We start from the raw sequence: 23,041 nt of genomic DNA, 5'->3' as shown, positions 1-23,041 counted from the left end.
GCATAGCTTAGGGGAACAGTGCCTTTCTCCAATCAACTTAAAATTATGGCCCCTCGTATTAGCCGTTCTCACTGGGTAAAAGGCTTGGAAGGTACATTTCACTTACCCTGACTGGGGGGCTACGTGCCTGCACTCGATGGGTGCTCTGAAGATCACGCAACGCAATGCTGCAATTTGCGGAGGAGACGATTCCGTTACTTTGTACCCTGGTGGTACCATTGAGAGAGTTATTACCATTCGGCCCACTATTGCCGGACCTCCTTGGCCGGTGCTTGATGCCATCGAGCAACCGAACCAGCAGGATATTGGTGGGGAGCTCATCGACCCCACAGTCAACCAACGTCCGGCATTCCGGGCAGCGCAATTCGCTCCTGGAGCTCAGGATCCCCTGCAGGCATCGCCGACAGAATGTGTGCTGGCACGGCAGCACTTTGGCCGTGGCGTCCAGCCGCTCCAAGCACACAGGGCACTCCAGCAAGTCCAGCAACACGGACTCATCCATCCCGTCCCTTTGTCTTTCCAAGCCTTCAACTTGGGACAGGCCTCCGACGAGAGAAACTCATCACAACAAAGGCCTCTGAGTGATTAGCAATCTGATTTCCAGCCGAGCTTAGTCACGTCACATCCATTCCCTTCAAGTCAACCTTCAATTAACTAGTCTGGAAGACAACAAAAAAAAACTGTAATAATAGACTGGAGCTAGTACAAGATGCACAATTCATTAAAGGATGAATTCCAAACTTTAAGAACGAAAACAAAGTGTCCAATTTTCATCAGCATCAGCTTGAAATACAATATGCAAACACCCCCAGCAGTGCCCAATCTCCAACAGACAGTAAACGGGGAGGAAAAACTGGTTACTTTGCTTTGTTATTCCTGTTGGTATTAGTTTATTACTGTCATATGTACTGAAATAGTGTAAAAAAATTGTTAGGATGCCATGCATCTAGATAATTGTAAGCAACACACACAAATGCTGGAGGAACTCAGCAGATCAGGCAGCATCCATGGAAATGAATAAATGTCAACTATTCATTTCCACAGATGACTTGCTGAGTTCCTCCAGTATTTCAAACCAGTGAAAATTTGCATATGCTGGAAATCCAAGTATTTTGTGTGTGTTGCTTTGGATTTCTAGCATCTGCAGACTTCGTAGTGCCTAATTATATCAAGGTGATAATTATTAATTTTGTTTTTAAAAGAACAAAATATATCCCCCACTTTAATTTATAAATAAGGAGGTTAGCTTCATTTATTTAGAGATGCAGCACAGAACAGGTCCTTCTAGCCCAACGAGCTGCACCATATGCCTGGAACGTCGTCTCCGCACCCCACTGCCCACGGGAGGACTGCAGTGAGGAGGAGTCTGTGACCCACCTCTTTGCACACTGCCAGTTCGCAAAGAGGGTGTGGAGGAGGATGGACGGGGTAGTGTCACGTTTTATCCCAAGCAGCTGCGTAACAGAGGACTCTCTGATCTACGGGCTGTTCCCAGGGACGCACATGGAGACCAACATCCGGTGCTGCTGGCAGATCATCAACTCGGTGAAAGACACTCTTTGGTCGGCCCGAAACTTGATGGTCTACCAGCACATGGAGATGTCCGTGGGAGAATGCTGCCGACTGGCACATTCTCGACTGCAGGAGTACGTGCTGAGGGACGCACTGAAACTCGGTGCAGCCACCACAAGGGCCCGGTGGGGAAGGACCACAGTATAGGTTTCTCCACCTGTGGGAGTGGGAGGGGTCGGTGGGCGGGGAGTATACCCCTCAACAATGATATGGTTAACTGAACTACTGGAGTGCCACGTGGGTGGCCATAAATACGGATATGTACTGACTATAATGGAAACGTATGTAAAGGATGAAAAGTTATTGAATGGTTTATTGTATATATTTATTTTTGAATAAAGTATATTTTGAAATAAAAAAAATCTATTGAACATCAGCCGAATCATGGGACAATTTACAGTGACCAATTAACCTACTAACCTACTAACCCTCTGGACTGTGGGAGGAAACCGGAGCACCTGGATGAAACTCATGTGCTCACAGGAAGGACGTATAAATTTCTTACAGACAGCGCTGAAATGGAACTCTGAAATGCTGAGCTATATAGCAGTGCTGTGCTAACCGCTGTGATACCGTGACACCCTTTATTTGCCACATATACCAAAATGTACAGTGAAATGCATCAACAACCAACACATTCTCAGGATTGTGCTGGGGGCAGCCTGCAAGTGTCACCATGCCTGCAAGTCACTAACCCTAAGCTTTGGAACGTGGGAGGAAATTCACACGGTCACAGGGAGAATGTACATACATACAGCATCAGGAATCAAAATCTGCCATGATGCAAGTATAAATAATATATATTTATATCATTAAAATAGTTGCAAGTATTCCACCATTCACAATATTTCTAAACTTAACCAAAGAAACAAAATATGAATGCTCAGCAAATAAAAGTTAAACAGTGACACAAATGCTGGAATCTGGAACAAGAATCATCCGCTGGAGGAAGTCAGCACATTGTGCAGTGTCTACCAGAGAACAGAACTGTCCCTGTTTCAGTTAACAGAAGTAACAATTGAGTGGAGGCAGGGGGCAAGTTGAGGAAGAGCGATACTTCCAACATACTACCAGGGAGAGATGGGCTGAAGGGCCTGCTTCGGTCTCTCGTTCTCCATGACTCTAAGAGAGGCCAAACGGTCATTCCCCGTTTGGAGGAATTAGCTGGTCAGATGATGCAGTGACAGGCGCACATACAGAGGTAACTATTCACACAAGTATACACGTTGGAACTTAGAGTGAGTGGTTTCCAGTGCAATACTACAGTATTTCAAGCATTCCAACAGTCTGCTTCCCCTCGGGTTCTAAGGAGGTCCGGAGGTCCGGAGGTCCGGGAATCTATTTCGTAACCACAGCAATGACGCAAATAGTAAATTATGCACTTTAGAGTTCGAAACAAGCCCCCGCCCCGAGCTGTTAAAAGATTCCAACAGCACAACAGCTTTATTTCTTACATTGTTTTAATCCTGCATAGCATAAATACAACTTTTGCAAACTCGGCGATAACTGCATAATAGTTATAGCGGTTATTTGGTAATTATACCGGCGACATCACGATGTGATGATGTATTGAAAGCCCCCTAAGGGAAAATTCATACTCCTCGGGCGCATACGACTGCGTAAATCCTATGTACATTACCTGCGTTAGGCGGTTAGCTACAGGGGAAAGATGATTCCCCACTACCCTTTTTGTTGGAAGGTTAGGGTGGGAATTCGGGATTTGAACGAATACGCGTTTTCCGAATTGAATATTCGCGTTTAGGTCACCGTACATTTAAAAGTTGGCACTAAACATGGGAAGAGCGCGATTGTATTTCACAGTGTTTTCCTTCCGAGCGCGGTGGATGAGCAGAGCTGAGCGGGGGCCAACATGCATTCAGTCACCAGGGACTCGCACACTGGGGTGATTTACTGCTGATAATGAGACAGGGGAGGTGGGGAAGAAGTGATACCAGACAGCCAGGGTGGGAAGGGAAGAAAAGACTGCGAAAAATACTGCAGTGGAGGCGCCAAGGGATTCCGAAAAGGAAGGGTCGAAAGGGGGTCCAGGAAGGTCGTGGTGGAGCAGGGCGTGTTGACTGGGACAAATGAAGGGGAGGCGGAGAGGGGGCGCTAATGGAGAGGCAGGTCGTGAAAGAGATGGTGACTGATTGAGGTGGGGTGATGGGAAAGGGGGAGGCTGTGATAGATAGGGGTGTGAGGGGGAGAGGGAAGGGTGTGATGGGGAGGGGGAGGTGGTTGATGAGGAGGAGGGGGTGTGATGGGGAGGGGCATTATGGGGAGGGGGTGGTGGTGTGATGGGGAGGGGCATTATGGGGAGGGGGAGCACTGTGATGGGATGGGGAGGGGGTGATGGGGGGAGGGGAGGGGTGTGATGGGGCTGAGAGGGGAGGGGTGTGATGGGGAAGGGATGGGGCTGATAGGGGAGGGGGCGGGAAGGGGATGGGATGGGGCTGATAGGGGAGGGGAGAAGGGGGGCTGACAGGGTGGGATGGGGAGAGGAGTGGACGGGAGACGAGGGGCTGATGGGGAGGGGTGATGGGAAACCGAGAGAGATGGATCTGATGGTGGAAGGAGTGATAAGGGGTTATGATAATAAGGAAAGGCGTGCATGCTGATGAGGGATGGGGTAGTGATAGTAAGGAGAGGGATGTTGTGTTCAAGGGGACGTTGTGGGAATAAATCTCCCATCCAGCTCGGCCCCTGTCCTCCGCCCGCCCGCAGCCTATGTCCCTCTCCCCCTCACTCACTCACCCGCTGCCTCCTCTCCTACTGGACTCCTCCTGCCTTGGGATTGTCCTCTGCCACGCTCTCGCTCTGCCCAGGGTACCAGCTGGAGAGGGAGAGTCCGCTGCGCTGACAGGGGCAGCGGACCCAACACACTCGGTCCCGCAGCCCAGCACAACCCGCCGCCGTTGCCAGGCCGCCCAGGGAGAGCAATGCGCAGGCGCGCCAGCCAGGCACCGCGCCTGCGTTCTCCGAAAATGCCGGCCCATGTCCGCGACTGCGCCCCTCGGAATGACCGGTATAGTATGTCTATTAATGTTAAGAAATCGTAAGTCCTGATGAAAGGTCTCGACCTGAAACATCTACTGTTTATTCCTCTCCATAGCCGCTACCTGACCTGCTGCGTTCCTCCAGCATTTTGTATGTGTTGCTCTTAAAGTTAAAAAGACACTTCTACTCTCTCTTTGAATATTCTGAACATGTCATAACTTTTTATTTCAGACTCTGTGATTATTGTAAATTATATTTATGAATCCATAAAGAAATAACACATTTTCTGTACACGTCCAAATAATTGTGAATAGTATGAATTAGTTTTAAAAAGAGGAAGAAATATGAATATGTGGTAGAACTTTGCAAAATCAAACTTAAGACTTTTTTTTAATATCTTTCTTACACTCGTCAAAGCTCTTTGAAAGCAACACATAATCAAGATGCTGGAGGAATTCAGTAGGTCAGGCAGCATCGATGGAGAGCAATAAACAGTCGACAATTCGGGCCAAGTCCCGTCATCAGGACAATGTGTTTTTGAAAATGCAGTGTGAATAGGGAGGTCCCACAGACTTTGTAAGAATTTAAGCAATGGTCCACACCAATTTCCCCACAAGTCAGCATAGACCAGTTTCATGATGTGTGACTCCATGACTGTAAGTACTTCGCCCACCCACACATTCGTGAAAATCTGCACCGAAAACCATTCCTCATGGGCATTCCTTTCTCATTCCACATGGCACTGGAGGTTAATGACCTTGATCTAAAAAATCAACTGTCCATTTCCCTCCATAGATGCTGCTGAGTTCCTCCATAATCATCTTTGTCTTGCTCCAGATATCCAGCATCTACATTCTCTCCAGTCTACATGCTGAGATCACTGTTTTCTCACTGCAACAGCGGAATTTCATACCAGGTTCCCAACACAGCCTGATGTCTTCAGGAACAGTTATTAATCTTTCATGATCGGGCTCCTGAACCAACATGGATAACTTCACTCATATTAACTCTGAGCTCTTCCACCAATGGAAGAATCATTTTCAAGGACTCTGCAACTCATATTCTTAATATTAATATTTACAATTATGAAGATTTTTGTAATTGCAGTTTGTCTAATTACAGTGGCATGCAAAAGTTTGGACACCCCAGTCAAAATTTCTGTTACTGTGGATAGTTAAATGAGTTGAAAATGAACTGATGGCCAAAAGTCATAAAGTTAAAAATTTCAACATTTTAAGCAAAATTAGTGTATTATTTTTGTTTTGTACCATTTTAGAGTGGGGAAAAAAGGAAAGGAGCACCATGCAAAAGTTTGGGAACCCCAAGAGATTTGAGCTCTCAGATAACTTTTACCAAGGTCTCAGACCTTAATTAGCTTGTTAGGGCTATGGCTTGTTCACAATCATCATTAGGAAAGGACAGGTGATGCAAATTTCAAAACCTTATAAATACCCTGACTCTTCAAACCTTGTCCCAACAATCAGCAATCATGGGCTCCTCTAAGCAACTGCCTAACACTCTGAAAATTAAAATAAATGATGCCTACAAAGCAGAAGGCTATAAGAAGATAACAAAGCGTTTTCAGGTAGCCATTTCTTCAGTTCGTAATGTAATTAAGAAATGGCAGTTAACAGGAACGGTGGAGGTCAAGTTGAGGTCTGGCAGACCAACAAAAATTTTCTGAGAGAACTGCTCGTAGGATTGCTAGAAAGGCAAATCAAAACCCCCGTTTGACTGCAAAAGACCTTCAGGAAGATTTAGCAGACTCTGGAATGGTGGTGCACTGTTCTACTGTGCAGCGACACCTACACAAATATGACCTTCATGGAAGAGTCTTCAGAAGAAAATCTTTCCTGCGTCCTCACCACAAAATTCAGCGTCAGAAGTTTGCAAAGAAACATCTAAACAAGCCTGATGCATTTTGGAAACAAGTCCTGTGGACTGATGGAGTTAAAATAGAACTTTTTGGCTGTAATGAGCAAAGGTATGTTTGGAGAAAAAAGGGTGCAGAATTTCATGAAAAGAACACCTCTCCAACTGTTAAACAAGGGGGTGGATCGATCATGCTTTGGGCTTGTGTTGCAGCCAGTGGCATGGGGAACATTTCACCAGTAGAGGGAAGAATGAATTCCATTAAATACCAGCAAATTCTAGAAGCAAACATCACACCGTCTGTAAAAAAGCTGAAGATGAAAAGAGGATGGCTTCTACAAAAGGATAATGATCGTAAACACACCTCAAAATCCGCAATGGACTACCTCAAGAGGTGCAAGCTGAAGGTTTTGCCATGGCCCTCACAGTCCCCTGACCTAAACATCATCGAAAATCTGTGGATAGACCTCAAAAGAGCAGTGCATGCAAGACGGCCCAAGAATCTCACAGAACTAGAAGCCTTTTGCAAGGGAAAAATGGGCGAAAATCCCCCAAACAAGAATAGAAAGACTCTTAGCTGGCTACAGAAAGCATTTACAAGCTGTGATATTTGCCAAAGGGGGTGTTACAATGCAGGGTGCCCAAACTTTTACTTTGGGCACTTTACCTTTTTTGTTATTTTGAAACTGCAATAGATGGAAATAAAAAGTAATCTTGCTTAAAATATTAAAGAAATGTGTCATCTTTAACTTTATGCCTTTTGGAAATCAGATCATCTTTTACTTGCTTAGCTATTCACAGTAACAGAAATTTTGACCCGGGTGCCCAAACCTTTGCATGCCACTGTATGCACATTGTTTGTCTTCATTTGTGTGTAGTTTTTCATTGATTCTAGTGTACTCTTTGGTCTACTGTGAATGCCGGCAAGATAATGAATCTCAGCATAGTATATGGTGACACAAGTACTTTGATAATAAACTTACTTTGAACTTTGAAGTATGGGGCTTAGAACTTAAGGATCAACCAACAGCTCTCTAAAGAAACAGAGCTCTGTAGAATAGAGCAAAGCAGGGGTACCAATGTCATGTTTCCTTCTTAAATCTATTAAGGTTTTGTGGGTTCTTCGCTCAAACAAATCAATAACTAAATATTTATAATTAGTAGCAATTGGCATAATGCTTTACAGCAGTAGCTGTAAGGTTGGGCTTCAATTCCAGTGCCATCTGAAAGGAGTTTGTACTGCATGCGTTTCCCCCAAGTGCTTCGGTTTCTCCTCACATTCCAAATACGTACAGGGTAGGGTTAGAAAGGTGTGGGTATGCCGCGATGGCACCAGAGACATGGCAACATTTGCAGGATGCCCCTAGCACATCAGCAGACTGTGTGGGTCGTTGACACGAAACAAATGCATTTCACTGTATGTTTCAAAGTCTCAATGTACGTGTGACAAATAAAGTAAATCTTTAATCTGTATTCAATGACATTGCCTCCACCACCTTATGTAAACATAAGAACATAAGAAACAGGAGCAGGAGTCGGCCATCTGGCCCATCGAGCCTCCTCCACCATTCAGAAATATCATGGCTGATCTGGCCAAGGACTCATCCCCACCTGCCTGCCTTTCCCCACAATCCTTAATCCCCCTACTATGCAAAAATCTATCCGACGTTATCTTAAATATATTTACTGAGGTAGCCTCCATGGCTTCATTGGGCAGAGAATTCCACAGATTCACCACTTTCTGGGAAAACCAGTTCCTCTTCATCTCCATCCTAAATCTACTCCCCCGAGTGAGTACAGTCCCAGGTGACTCAATCTCTCCTCATAGTCTACATCCTCATCCCTGGAATCAACCTGGCGAACCTCCTCTGCACCACCTCCAAGGCCAGTATATCTTCCTCAAGTGAGGTGGTAGAGAACTCCACAAATTCACCAACCCTCTGAATGAAGAAACCTCTTCTGATCTCAATCATTATTTTCAATTGATTATTTCCAAGTCGCAGACTCCTCAGCCCGGGCAAACATTTATTTATTTAGCAATACAGAGCAGAGTAGGCCCTTCGAGCCTTTCGAGCGACACTGCCCCAGCAACCCCTAACAAATCCAATTAGTCCTAACCTAACCATTGAATCTTCCAGGAAGAGCATATCCGGACCCAGAGACCTTGACTAGACCAATGACCCAGACAGCAATGTTGGCTGCAGTCAAGGCTTTGTGGTTTGGCTCTTGGTAGGGTCACCCATGCCCAGCAGGTCAAAGGATTCAGGCAAGACTAAGAGAGGTCAGTTGGGCTCCAGGTTGGGGGTGGAGGGTTCAGTGCAAGACTAACAACCCTGACTGATTTTTTAAAAATTGTTACGGAAACAGCAATGAAGAATCCTTCTACTTTTGAGTACGACGGTATTCCTGGGTCTCCACTCAGGTCTTGCATGACTGACAGTGGTGAAAACTGAGAGGAAGCTACTGACGTTATGATAGAAATCCTGAACACCGCCAGAGATGGAGGACCTTCATTGCTGCCTTAAACACCAGTGGCGTAATGAACAGGTAAAAAAAAATCACAGGATTATTTACAATGATCAATTAACCAACCAAGCGGTTCATCTTTGGACCGTGGAAGGTAGGAGCACCCAAGGAAACCCACACATTCCATGAGGAGAACGTACAGGGACTCCTCACAGATGGTGTCAGAGTGACTACCCGTGAGCAAGCAAATCTCAAGGTTAACAACAGGAATTCTGCAGATGCTGGAAATTCAAGCAACACACATCAAAGTTGCTGGTGAACGCAGCAGGCCAGGCAGCATCTGTAGGAAGAGGTGCAGTCGACGTTTCAGGCCGAGACCCTTCGTCCTGACGAAGGGTCTCGGCCTGAAAAATCTCAAGTTTGTATCGTTTATACATTCTTTGATAATAAGTGTACTTGAATTGAACTCTAAACTCTGGAATGCCCCAAGCTGTAATAGCATCATGCTAACTACTACATTGCCACGGGGCTCTCCTCTGTGGAAGCAGCCTGCCAAGCTCTTCAAAACATTTTGTAAGGTTGGATGATATCTCTCTTTCTTCCAAGTTCTAAAGACTAGTCTCCAGTTGACCCAATTTCTCCTTGTACAACAAATCAGAGAGATTAAAGTGCAGTGCAGAGAATTACATGAGTTGTTAAATCAGACCAAGTCAATGTGAAGGATTGGCGCAAGCGTGGAGATCGAAGATGTTTTAAGAAAATGTCAAGTATTTTGGCAAAACTGTCAATAAAAAAATGGTGAGGGGGAAACATATGGAGGTTGATGCTCTTAGTTAAACCAACCACCAAGGTTTTGCAGCATTCGGGATTTGTTTGCTACAGAATAATTGAGTAGTCGGGGAAAGGAATGAGTGGAACTGGGAGCAAACTTGATGATAGGAAACAGCACGAGAAGTTAAGGAAGGGGATGAATACAAGAGATTCTGTAGGTACTGGAAATCCAGAGCAACACACACACACAATGCTGGAGGAACTCAGCAAGTCAGGCAGCATCTATGGAGGGGAAGAAACAGTCAATGTTTCAGAACTCCTGATGAATAGTCTTGGCTCACAACATTGACTGTTTATTCCTCTCTATAGATGCCACCTGACCTTCTGAGTTCCTGAAGTAAGAGATGTTAAGGGACTGAGGATAGGAGGCTCAGTTCAGTCTCAGGAGATGGTTTAGATAATGGAGCCAAGGCTGGAAAATCAGATAATCTGAAATTATTAATTTTTATGTAAATTCTTGTGGAAGTTAACGTGTTAAGCTGGAAAATAAATTATTTTTCCTGGAGTGTATATTCAGCTGTTTCCCTTGGTCTTTTCATTGACCCCACCATTGACAACAGCTAAGGTGCTTCTTCAGAAAGGCAATATCTATCCCGACAATGTGGGGTATGCCCTTTTCTTACTGCTAGGCAGGCAAAAGATACAGAAGCCTAAAATCCTATCCCACCAAGTTCAAGGACAGCTATTTGCCTACAACCATCAAGTTCTTGAACTAACCTGCAATGCTAATCCTACCAGGGAGAGTTGCGGTTCCTTGACAGGAAGGAGAGATGAAATGAAAACCAACACAAAAGCCAAGTATTCTCCGGGAGCTGAATAATATCAAAACATTATTGTTTTGTATTTAATATTTCTGTAATATTTGAGCAATATTGTAATTATATTGTTGATTTAGCATTCGTTTAAATAATTCATTATGGTTATACATATATAAAACTACATAAATGGCATACATCATCACGCCACCTCATACGTGCATGCATCATTTGAAAGTAAAAATGAAGTTCGACACACATTCCTGGCTCCCTTGTTTTCCTTTCAATTAGTTTTTTATGTTTTGGAGTTAAAAAGCATAACATTGACAAAAACCAGCTTCTCCTCCATCAATCCTCTCTTTACTTCTCACTGCCTCGGTAAAGTGGCGAGCATAATCAAAGAATCCCTCCTGCTCTGGACATCCTCTCTTCTTCCCACTCCCATTGGGCAGAAAGTGCACAATAGCAGGCTTACATACTCCATCCTACTGCTGCAAGACTACTGAACAGACCGTTTGTATGTTAATATGGAATCTTGAACTACATCTAGGCCTTTTCATATTATTGTCTGCCACCCATGCACTTTCTCTATAACATTTTACACTGCATTTGGTTATTACTTTCCCTTGTACTACTTGGCATGCAAGTGTTAATCATAAACCAATTTAGCAGAGTTTCCACAACTACAACGAGTTTATTTACTTTGTTGATTCCCACCTTACATCTCCTTCTCACATGCCCTGACAACCATCTCTCATCTGACACCAACAATTTTTATTCAGAGCTACAGAGGACTACAGCACAGAAACAGGCCCTTCAGCCCATCTTGTCCATGCCAAACTATGATTCTGCCTAGTCCTATCGACCTGCACCTGGACTATAGCCTTCCATACCCCTCCCATCCATGCACTTATTCAAATTTCTCTTAAATCTTGAAATCAAACCCACATTCACCACTTGCGCTGGCAGCTCATTCCACACTCTCACCACCCTCTGTGAAGAAGTTCCAGCTGATACTCACCTTAAACATTTCATCTTTCACACGTAACCCATGATCTCTAGTTCTGGTCTTACCCAACCTTGGTGGAAGAAGCCTGCTTGCATTTACCCTATCTATACACCCTCATAATTTTATATACCTCTATTAAATCACCGCTTATTCTCTAACACTCCAGAGAATAAAGTACTAACCTATTCAACTTTTACCCATAACTCAGTCCTCAAATCCCAGTTTGTCATCTCCTGGTCTCCAGCCTCTGATAAGACATTCTCCTTTGTCCTCTTCATGTTTCTCCCCTAGTTCTGAAACCTCAAACTTCTCATTTTTCCAAGTTCCTCTCTCCCCCCCACCCCCCAAGTCCCTGACTACCAGGTTCTGGAACAGTTATTACCATCAACTCCTGAACCAGAGTGGATAACTTCACTCACCACAACACTGAACTGATTCCACAATCTGTCCACTCACTTTCAAGGACTCACAAATCAAAGTTCTCATTTTTTAACTTTTCATTTTTTTTTAAATATTTGTTCAATTTGTCTTCTTTTGCACATTAGTTGATTGTAAGTCAGTGTGTAAAGTTTTTTGTAAATTCTGTTGTACTTATTTTCCTGTAAATGGTCACAAGAAAATGAATCTGTAATACACAGTAACATTTTCATACTTTGATAGTAAATTGAAGTTTTGATGAAAGATCAACAAGGCAAGCACAAGGTTAGCGCTGTGGTTTTAGCCACAAAAAAATTAAGCTTTATTAAACAGGAAATATGATCAGTACACCTTACATTACATCTACAGTGTCATCAAATCAATACATTAATTGAGCCATCAGATCAATACATTCTATTCATAATGTGTCAGAACCACTCAGATTTCCTCTTCATTCACTTTGTGAAACAGAAGATCAGGTCTAAAGCGAGGAGCTGAGTGAAATTAATATTATTTAAAAAAACTTCGAAGAAATTAACTGGACTGAAAAGCAGATAATTCCCCAAGACCTGATGACTTCCACTCAATAAGTTTTGACAAGGTGGGTATGGAGATGTGTGGTTCTACACAAACTGATTTCCACAAACTTTGGCCTAATTTTCGATGACTCTACATCTCACGTTCTCACTATTAATATTTATTATTTTTTCTTTGCACAGCTTGCCTCTTTTTGCATGTTGATTGACAGTCCTTGTGTGTAGTTTTTCATTGACTGTATTGCATTTCTTTGTTCTACTGTGAATGCCTACAAAATGAATCACTGAGTAGTATGTAGGACAAGAAGTATGCCGCATTGGATACTGTTGGGGGCGATGACTTACCTGGGACTAGCTGCAGTAGCTGGATCTGGCACTGGGTCTGGCTCTGCAATGCAGAAAGGAGGGGGGAAAAAGAGGAGAGCGGTGGTGATATGGGACTCGATAGTTAGAGGTGCAGATAGGAGGTTCTGTGGTCGTGACAGAGAATCCAGGATTGTTTGTTGCCTCCTGGGTGCCAGGGTCAAGGATGTCTCTGATCGCTTGCACGACATTCTGAAGTGGGAGCGTGATCAGCCAGATGTTGTGGTGCACATCGGTACCAATGACATAGCAAGGAAGAGTGAGGAGGTCCTGGAGAGTGAGTATAGAGAGCTTGGTAGGAAGTTGAAAAGCAGGACCTCAAGGGTGGTAATCTCAGGATTGCTACCTGTGCTACGTGCCAGTCAGGGTAGGAATAGGATGCTCTGGAGGATGAACAAGTGGCTGAGGAACTGGTGCAGGGAGCAGGGTTTCAGATTTCAGGATCATTGGGACCTCTTCTGGGGCAGGTGGGACCTGTACAAGCGAGACGGGTTACACTTGAACCACAGGGGGACCAATATCCCTTCAGGGAGATTTGTTAATGCTATTGGGGGGGCTTTAAACTAGATTTGCAGGGGGATGGGAACCACAATACCAGAGCTGACAGTGTGGCTGGGGTGAAAATAAATGATGTTAAAAGTTCAAGCAAATCCACTAATAGAAAGGTTGTGAGTGGTGGTAAAAATATTCTGAGGTGTATATATTTCAATGCTAGGAGTATTGCGGGGAAGGTGGATGAGTTGAGGGCGTGGATTGACACGTGGAATTATGACGTTGTAGCAATTAGTGAAACTTGGCTACAGGAGGGGCAGGACTGGCAGCTTAATATTCCAGGGTTCCGATGTTTCAGATGTGATCGAGGCAGAGGAATGAAAGGTGGGGGAGTGGCATTGCTTGTTAGAAAAAATATTACAGCAGTGCTCAGGCAGGACAGATTAGAGGGCTTGTCTACTGAGTCCTTATGGGTGGAGCTGAGAAACAGGAAAGGTATGGCCACATTAGTGGGATTGTATTACAGACCACCCAATAGTCAATGAGACTTGGGAGAGCAAATCTGCAGAGAGATAGCAGGCAACTGCAGGAAACAAAGTTGTGGTGGTAGGGGATTTTAATTTTCCATATATTGATTGGGTCTCCCATACTGTTAGGGGTCTAGATGGTTTAGCGTCTGTAAAATGTGTTCAGGAAAGTTTTCTAAATCAATATATAGAGGGACCAACTAGAGGGGATGCAATATTGGATCTCCTGTTAGGAAACGAGTTAGGACAAGTGACAGAAGTCTGTGTAGGGGAGCACTTTGGTTCCAGTGATCATAAACACCATTAGTTTCAGCTTGATCATGGACAAGGATAGATCTGGTCCTAGGGTTGAGGTTCTTAACTGGAAGAAGGCCACATTTGAAGAAATGAGAAAGGATCTAAAAAGCGTGGATTGGGACAGGTTGTTCTCTGGCATGGATGTGATCGGTAGGTGGGAAGCCTTCAAAGCAGAAATTTTGAGAGTGCAGAATTTGTATGTTCCTGTCAGGATTAAAAGCAAGGTGAACAGGAATAAGGAACCTTGGTTCTCAAGGGATATTGCAACTCTGATAAAGAAGAAGAGGGAGTTGTATGACGTGTACAGGAAACAGAGAGTAAATAAGGTGCTTGAGGAGTATAAGAAGTGCAAGAAAATACCTAAGAAAGAAATCAGGAGGGCTAAAAGAAGACATGAGGTTGCCTTGGCAGTCAAAGTGAAGGATAATCCAAAGAGCTTTTACAGGTATATTAAGAGCAAAAGGATTGCAAGGGATAAAATTGGTCCTCTTGAAGATCAGAGTGGTCGGCTATGTGCGGAACCAAAGGAAATGGGGGAGATCTTAAATAGGTTTTTTGCGTCTGTGTTTACTAAGGGAACTGGCATGAAGTCTATGGAATTAAGGGAAACAAGTAGTGAGATCATGGAAACTGTACAGATCGAAAAGGAGGAGGTCCTTGCTGTCTTGAGGAAAATTAAAGTGAATAAATCCCCGGGACCTGACAGGGTGTTCCCTCGGACCTTGAAGGAGACTAGTGTTGAAATTGCAGGGGCCCTGGCTGAAATATTTAAAATGTCGCTGTCTACGGGTGAGGTGCCGGAGGATTGGAGAGTGGCTCATGTTGTTCCGTTGTTTAAAAAAGGATCGAAAAGTAATCCGGGAAATTATAGGCCAGTAAGTTTAACGTCGGTAGTAGGTAAGTTATTGGAGGGAGTACTAAGAGACAGAATCTACAAGCATTTGGATAGACTGGGACTTATTAGGGAGAGTCAACATGGCTTTGTGCGTGGTAGGTCATGTTTGACCAATCTATTGGAGTTTTTCGAAGAGGTTACCAGGAAAGTGGATGAAGGGAAGGCAGTGGATATTGTCTACATGGACTTCAGTAAGGCCTTTGACAAGGTCCCGCATGGGAAGTTAGTTAGGAAAATTCAGTCGCTAGGTATACATGGAGAGGTGGTAAATTGGATTAGACATTGGCTCGATGGAAGAAGCCAGAGAGTGGTGGTAGAGAATTGCTTCTCTGAGTGGAGGCCTGTGACTAGTGGTGTGCCCCAGGGATCAGTGCTGGGTCCATTGTTATTTGTCATCTATATCAATGATCTGGATGATAATGTGGTAAATTGGATCAGCAAGTTTGCTGATGATACAAAGATTGGAGGTGTAGTAGACAGTGAGGAAGGTTTTCAGAGCCTGCAGAGGGACTTGGACCAGCTGGAAAAATGGGCTTAAAAATGGCAGATGGAGTTTAATACTGACAAGTGTGAGGTATTGCACGTTGGAAGGACAAACCAACGTAGAACATACAGGGTTAATGGTAAGGCACTGAGGAGTGCAGTGGAACAGAGGGATCTGGGAATACAGATACAAAATTCCCTAAAATTGGCGTCACAGGTAGATAGGGTCGTAAAGAGAGCTTTTGGTACATTGGCCTTTATTAATCAAAGTATTGAGTATAAGAGCTGAAATGTTATGATGAGGTTGTATAAGGCATTGGTGAGGCCGAATCTGGAGTATTGTGTTCAGTTTTGGTCACCAAATTACAGGAAGGATATAAATAAGGTTGAAAGAGTGCAGTGAAGGTTTACAAGGATGTTGCCGGAATTTGAGAAACTCAGTTACAGAGAAAGGTTGAATAGGTTGGGACTTTATTCCCTGGAGCGTAGAAGAATGAGGGGAGATTTGATAGAGGTATATAAAATTATGATGGATATAGATAGAGTGAATGCAAGCAGGCTTTTTCCACTGAGGCAAGGGGAGAAAAAAACCAGAGGACATGGGTTTAGGGTGAGGGGGGAAAAGTTTAAAGGGAACATTAGGGGGGACTTCTTCACACAGAGAGTGGTGGGAGTATGGAATGAGCTGCCAGACGAGGTGGTAAATGCGGGTTCTTTTTTAACATTTAAGAATAAATTGGACAGATACATGGATGGGAGGTGTATGGAGGGATATGGTCTGTGTGCAGGTCAGTGGGACTAGGCAGAAAATGGTTCGGCACAGCCAAGAAGGGCCAAAAGGCCTGTTTCTGTGCTGTAGTTTCTATGGTTTCTATGGTATATGTACATTATAATAAATTTACTTTGATAATGAATTTAGGTTTTGAAGGTAGCAACTAAATCCTCACTAGCTAATTCTGTGGAAAAAAAAACACAGAACTGGAAGTCAAGTAGCCTCCAAGGTGAGATTTAATAGATAAGAAATCATCAGGGTCATAGATAGGGTGAATGTGTCTTTGTCCCTGGGTTGGGATCAAGAACTGGAGGACATGGGTTTAAAGTGAGAGAGGAGAGATTTAATAGGAACCCGAGGGACATCATCATCACCCAGACGATGGTCAGTACATGGAATGAGCTGCCAGAGGACGTGTTTCAGGCAGGTCCATTAACAACATTTTAAAGGTACTTGGACAAGTGCAAGATTAAGAGGAATATTGGCCAAAAATGCAGGCAAATGAGACCAGCTTAGATGGGCATCTTGGTCAGCAGGAAGCTGTTGGGCTGACGGGCCTGTTTCCATGCTGTACGACTCTGACCCAGCCCAACATCAGCAGAGGGTACTTACACTCAGTGACCAATTTATTAGTTACCTCCCATATCTAATAAAGTGCCTGCTGAGTGTATGCTTCATGGCTTTCCGTTGCAGCAGCCCATCAGCTTCAAGGTTCAACACACTGTGTGTGTTCCGAGATACTCTGCTGCATGTTACTGCTATAATGTGTTGTTATTTAAGCTACTGTTGCCTTTCAGTCGGCTTGAACCCAATCTGTCCATTCTCCTCTGACCCCTCCTATTAAACATGACATTTTCACTCACAGATCTACTACTCACAGGATGTTTATTGTTTTTCACACCACTCTCTAGAAACTCTAGAGACTGCAGTGTGTGGAAATCCCAGGAGATCAGCAGTTTCTGAGATACTCAAACCACCCCGTCTGGCACCAACAATATTCCACGTCAAAGTCACTTAGATCACATTCCTTCCTTATTGTGATGTTTAGTCTGAACTGCTTGACCTTGTCTGCACACTTTTATGCATTGAGTTGCTGCCACATGACTGGCTGATTAGATATTTGCGTTAATGAGGTGTACAGATGTACCCGATAAAGTGGGCACAGTGTAGAAAATTACAACAGGATCGAGCAGAGTCAACTGGATTCATGAAAGGAAACCCACATAAAACAAATGTGTTTGGAGGTTTTTGAGGTTATAACTGGCAGAACAGATGAGGAGAAACAAATGATGTGGTGGATTCAGAAGGTTATTAAGCAGAATTAAGCCACGTGGGACAGAACTAATTGGTGGAAATCAATGTTGGTTTATTGTCAGAAAACAGTGGAAATAAACAGATCATTTGCAGTTTCAGAAGCCATAATTAGTGGGGGTCCACAGGGATTGGTGCTAGAACCTCAGCTGTTCATTCTCTGATCAAGTGCAATATATCCAAATCTGCTGATGATTCAAAAAGCTAGGTGAGAGAGGAAATTGAGAGGAGAACACAGACATGGTACAAAGATATATGGGGATATTAAATGAACAGTCATAGAAACGGCAGGTGAAGTAAAAAAAAAAATTCACAGTGGTAGAAAAAGGGCAAAGCAGAGCATTCTGAGAAATTTAAATCTGTCGGTTTTCAGAGACACCAGCTGGCCTTGTATACAAAGCACTGAAAGTGTAAACATACAGCAGGGACAGCAGGAAATTGGATGGAAAAGCAAATGGTAGATCAGTACTCACTGCAATAAAGTAGGACTAGATATCCCTTAGGCCAATAATTTTATTTATTTATTTATTTATTTAGCGCATAGTAACAGGGCCCTTCTGGCTTAACGAGCCCATGCCGCAGAATTACACCAATGTGACCAATTAACTGACCAACACACATGTCTTTGGACTACGGGAGGAAACTGCAGCACCAGGAGGAAATCAAGGTGATCATGGGGAGAATGTACAAACTTCTTACAGACAGTGGCGGGAATTGAACCCATGTACAGGCTCTATAAAAGATTACACTAGCCACTATTCTACTATGCCACCCCAATTATATAGAGCCTTATTTAGAATAGAACTGCCGGATTGTTCTATCCAAGGAAAAAGTGAGAATAACAAGCATTCATCAGATTGATTCCTGGGATAGGGAGAGGTGGTGCCCTGGGAAGTGTGCTAACAGACTGGGATAAAGCCCTTTAGAATTCAGTGCAATGAGAGGTGAACTCATTGAAAGGTACAAAATTCTTTCAAGGTAAATGGAGAGATGACATTTCTCCTAGCAGGGATGTCCAAGACCAAGAATAAGGTGCAGGTCTTATAAAAATAATTCCTTTCTCCTGAGAGTACTGGGTCTTTGGAATCCTCTACCCAGCTGGGATATGGAGATTTAACAGTTACTGATGTTTAAGGCATAATTGACAGATGTCAGGACATGAGAGAGATTGAGAGATATGATGTCAATACAAAAGCGATATTGAGATGCACAATATCTAACGACCTTTTACAGAGCTACTGCTGAAGAAATCCTGAGTGGTTGCATCACGGTCTGCTTCAGCAACTCGAGTGCACAGAAAAGAAAGAAGAGCAGAGAGCAGCAGACTCAGCCCAGTACATCACTGACACATCCCTCCCTCCATCAGTAGTATCTACAGAAGACACTACCTCAAGCAGGCAACTTGTAGCAAAGATCCCCACCATCCAGGCCATGTCGTCTTTTCTCAGCTCCAGAAGCCTGAAGTCTCACACCAACAGATTCAGCAACAGTTACTTCCCTTCAAGCACTTATTCTTGAAACAACTGGCGAAACCCTAATCATTACATTATGACCACTTGGATCACTTTGCACTAAAATGGACTTTTACTCATTCTAATTGTGTTACTTTCTTGTATGAGCAATGTCCAATTTATGTTTAATTTGTTTTTCTTATGAATACTCCTTACATAATGCTATTAGCCTGTGATGCTGCTACAAGTAATTTTTCATTGCAGGATTAATAAAACTTTCCCCCTATTAACAACCAATCTGAACCTGAGTCAGGACACATAAATGTGTTTTACTTCTGACATGATCATCTCCATAAATATATCTATTGATCCACTTGAGAATGAAAAAGAATTGGAATTGGTTTCTTATAGATGGAGTTAAAGAATTTTGTATTACGTGCCATCCAGACAGAACATGCCAAACATGACTTGAAGATATTGATCCTCTGGGATGTGACAAACCATCCTGACCTGGATAAAGTACTAAGACAGGTCACTATGACAATGCCTGACTAAATCTGAACGTTCTATCAAACTAGCAGTGTAACTAAGTCTATCAGCCTCAATCCAAGAATGACTCTTGGTCTGTTCCTACTTCAATAATGTTCCTTAAACTAGATCAAATGGAATTTTACTGAGAAATAGAAGACCATAAGACATAGGAGCAGAATTAGGCCACTTAGCCCATTCGTAAGGCCAGTGATGTTGTGGGGATGGAACTGGACTCTCTGACGGTGGTGTCTGAAAAGGGGATGCTGTCCAAGTTGCATGCCATCTTAGACAATGTCTCCCATCCACTACATAATCTACTGGGTGGGCACAGGAGTACATTCAGCCAGAGACTCATTCCACCGAGATGCAACACAGAGCGTCATAGGAAGTCATTCCTGCCTGTGGCCATCAAACTTTACAACTCCTCCCTTGGAGGGTCAGACACCCTGAGCCAATAGGCTGGTCCTGGACTCATTTCCTGGCATAATTTACATATTACTATTTAACTATTTATGGTTTTATTACTATTTAATTATTTATGGTGCAACCGTAACGAAAACCAATTTTCCCCCGGGATTGATAAAGTATGACTATGACTATGAGTCTGCTCTGCCATTCAGTCATGGTTGATTTATTGTCCCTCTCAACCCCATTCTTCTGCCTTCTTCCTATACCCTTTGACACCCTGACTAATCAAGAACCTCTCAACCTCTGCTTTAAATATACCCAATGAGTAGATGTCCACAGCCATCCGTAGTAATGAATTCAACTGATTAACCATGCTCAGATTAAAGAAATTCTTCATCTTTGTTCTAAAGGAACATCCTTCTATTCTGAGGCTGTAACCTCTGATCTTCGACTTACCCACTAAGAATCATCCTCGCCACGTCAACTCCATCTAAGCCTTTCAATATGCTGTAGGTTTCAATGTTTCTTCTAAACTCCAGTGAATATAGACCCAGAGCCATCAAATACTCCTCATACATCAACCCTATCGTTCCCATGAACCTCCTCTGGACCCTCTCCAATGCTAGCACGTCCTTTCTTAGATAAGGGGCTCAGACCATGGGACCATGGACCTGCGCCTGGAAAGTCTTCACTCTCCAGGGCGCAGGCCTGGCCAAGGTTGTATGGAAGACCAGCAGTTGCCCATGCTGCAAGTCTCCCCTCTCCACGACACCAATGTTGCCCAAGGGAAGGGCATTAGGACCCATACAGCTTGGTACCAGTGCCGTCGCAGAGCAATGTGTGATTAAGTGCCTTGCTCAAGGACACAACATGTTCCCTCGGCTGGGGCTCGAACTCACGACCTTCAGATAGCTAGTCCAATGCCTTAACCACTTGGCCACGTGTGCTCAGAACTGCTCACCATATTGACTATTATGCTTGGTTTCAAAGTAATTCTAACACTTCAAAGAATTCTTTGGTTACAAATGGCTCATGAAGATTTAAGTAATTTGTAACCAGTTTAATAATTATGCATATAATGAAAAATGTAGAATATAAAAATGAAAGTTACGAACAAATTTACCTCAGCTTGTAAATCAGATATCCTTTCAAACAAGTTTCATTTGTTCATATCTCAATTCTTGTCCCAAAAATCCCTTCAAAAGCATGAATAAGACACTCTTTATTTCAAATATATTCATACCCTCAATCAGTCATCCAGTGTTAAGATCTTCAGCTACATACATTTTACCTGCCAGAGAACTGCTGCATTAAAGAAAAAACAAGGCACTGTGAAGATCAGAGATGTTACAGTATGAATTGTCCTCATATAAATTTAAAATATTACAGCTGCAAAGTTTAATTTGACTGCAAATGGGTAACAGATCTAGGTGATGGATGACCTGCCATCATTCAAGAGCTAGTATGAAATCTCCGAAATGTAGTTGGTGCACCATTCATCAATCATCCTAAATCTCTTGCTCTAGTTTGAAAAGGTAGGCTGTGTGGGCTGTTTTGTCACTGTTGCTCCTGAATCCTTGGAGTGATCATATCTCTGAGCTTTTATGAATTAGCAGCTTTTTACCCCTGCTGTTCTCTTGCCATATCAGAATCTAATCATGAATTGTTTCATTCCAAGCATTTTGGTTTCACTGTTTTTGCCCTGATCTCGGCTTCAAGCCACACACTTAGACATTGCTAAACTTCTGATATTAGGGCAGCATATCATTTTATACATGGTGCATGTACTTCTAAAATATTACTTAGTTATTTATTTCCAGATATAGCATGGTAACAGGCCCTTCCAACCCACTGAGCCTACGTCACCCAATTACACCCATGTGACCAATTAACCTATTAACTTGTATGCCTTTGGAATGTGGGAAGAAACTGAAGCACTTAAAGTAAACACACCGTGTCTCGGGGAGAAGGTATACTCCATACAGACCATGGCAGAATTGAACCGGGGTCACTGGCACTAGTAACCACTACTCTACTGTTATGCCTCACAGTACAACAATGTGTATTTTACATTTTACAGAAGTCACCTAGCTTCAAGGTTTACTTATTTTAATGCCTTAATCTAGCAAAAAACTTGATACCTAAGGTATGAAGATGAATGCAACTTGTTGAATCCATTTATTCAAATTTAAGAGTAACAGATGAGAACCATCCAGATTATTCACTCTTAAAATGAGGCAATTGTCCACTACCTCAAGCACTGAGGAGAGAAAAGCTCTTTGCTTTGGTGCAAAAGGTACAATGGACATTACTACATTAGTTCCAAACAGACTGAAATAAAACGTTTCTGAAGTACATTGTGTCCACTTTATTAGACACATCCTGTACCTAATAAGGTGGCTACTAAGTGTATGTTTGTGATCTTCTGCTGCTGTAGCCCATCCACTGCAAGGTCTGATGTGCATTCAGAGATGCTCTTCCCATACCACTGCTGGAACGTGTAGTTATTTAAGTTACTGTTGCACACCTTGAACCAGTCTGGCCATTCTCCTCTAACCTCTCTCATTAACAAGGCATTTTCACCCACCTAACTGCTGCTCGCTGAATGTTTTTTTTTGTTTCTTTGCACCATTTTCTCTAAACTGTAGACTGTTGTGTGTGAAAATCCCAGAAAATCAGCAGGTTCTGATGTACTAAAACCACCCTGTCATTCCAAGGTCAAACCCACTTAGATCACATTTCTTCCCCATTCTGTTGTTTAGTCTGAACAACAACTGAACCTCTTGACCATGTCTGCATGCTTTTCCACATTGAGTTGCTGCCACATGATTGGCTGATTAGATGTTTGCACTGACAAGGTGTACAGGTGTACCTAATAAAATGACCACTGAGTGTGTATGGATTTGTAGTTTATTACGTCTTCTACTTTTGTGCCTGGAGAATTCAATACTGCTGTTTTGGCCACATTTTACTATTGTGTTAAATTCAGCAATGCTCATCACGTTGAACTGCATCAACATACCCGCAAAGAACAGATGTGTTCCTACATTTTCCTC

The 23,041-nt window shown here is 43.2% G+C and overlaps 1 protein-coding gene and 1 long non-coding RNA gene across 2 annotated transcripts in view; one reads left to right on the top strand and one right to left on the bottom strand.

Moving 5' to 3' along the window:
* The window catches only part of sh3rf1 (SH3 domain containing ring finger 1), a 191,397-nt gene extending 186,894 nt beyond the window's left edge, over positions 1-4,503 (bottom strand). Inside the window, exons 1-2 of the mRNA XM_063049504.1 lie at positions 4,327-4,503; positions 107-659 (exon numbers count right to left, since the gene is read on the bottom strand). Of these exons, the coding sequence (XP_062905574.1) occupies positions 107-502 (396 nt within the window). The 5' untranslated portion in view covers positions 503-659; positions 4,327-4,503. The remainder of the gene's footprint in view (positions 1-106; positions 660-4,326) is intronic.
* Positions 4,504-4,527: 24 nt separating this feature from the next.
* On the top strand, positions 4,528-19,422 carry LOC134347211 (uncharacterized). The gene is made up of 3 exons (XR_010018106.1): positions 4,528-4,597; positions 8,809-8,988; positions 18,829-19,422. It is a non-coding gene; the product is annotated as an uncharacterized LOC134347211 (long non-coding RNA).
* The last annotated feature ends 3,619 nt before the right edge of the window (positions 19,423-23,041 follow it).

This window comes from Mobula hypostoma, chromosome 5 (genome assembly GCF_963921235.1).
Source record: "Mobula hypostoma chromosome 5, sMobHyp1.1, whole genome shotgun sequence".
In the NCBI taxonomy this organism is placed as follows: domain Eukaryota; kingdom Metazoa; phylum Chordata; class Chondrichthyes; order Myliobatiformes; family Myliobatidae; genus Mobula; species Mobula hypostoma.
Note: the sequence above shows the minus strand (reverse complement) of the source record. Positions and strands in the feature narration are given on the sequence as shown.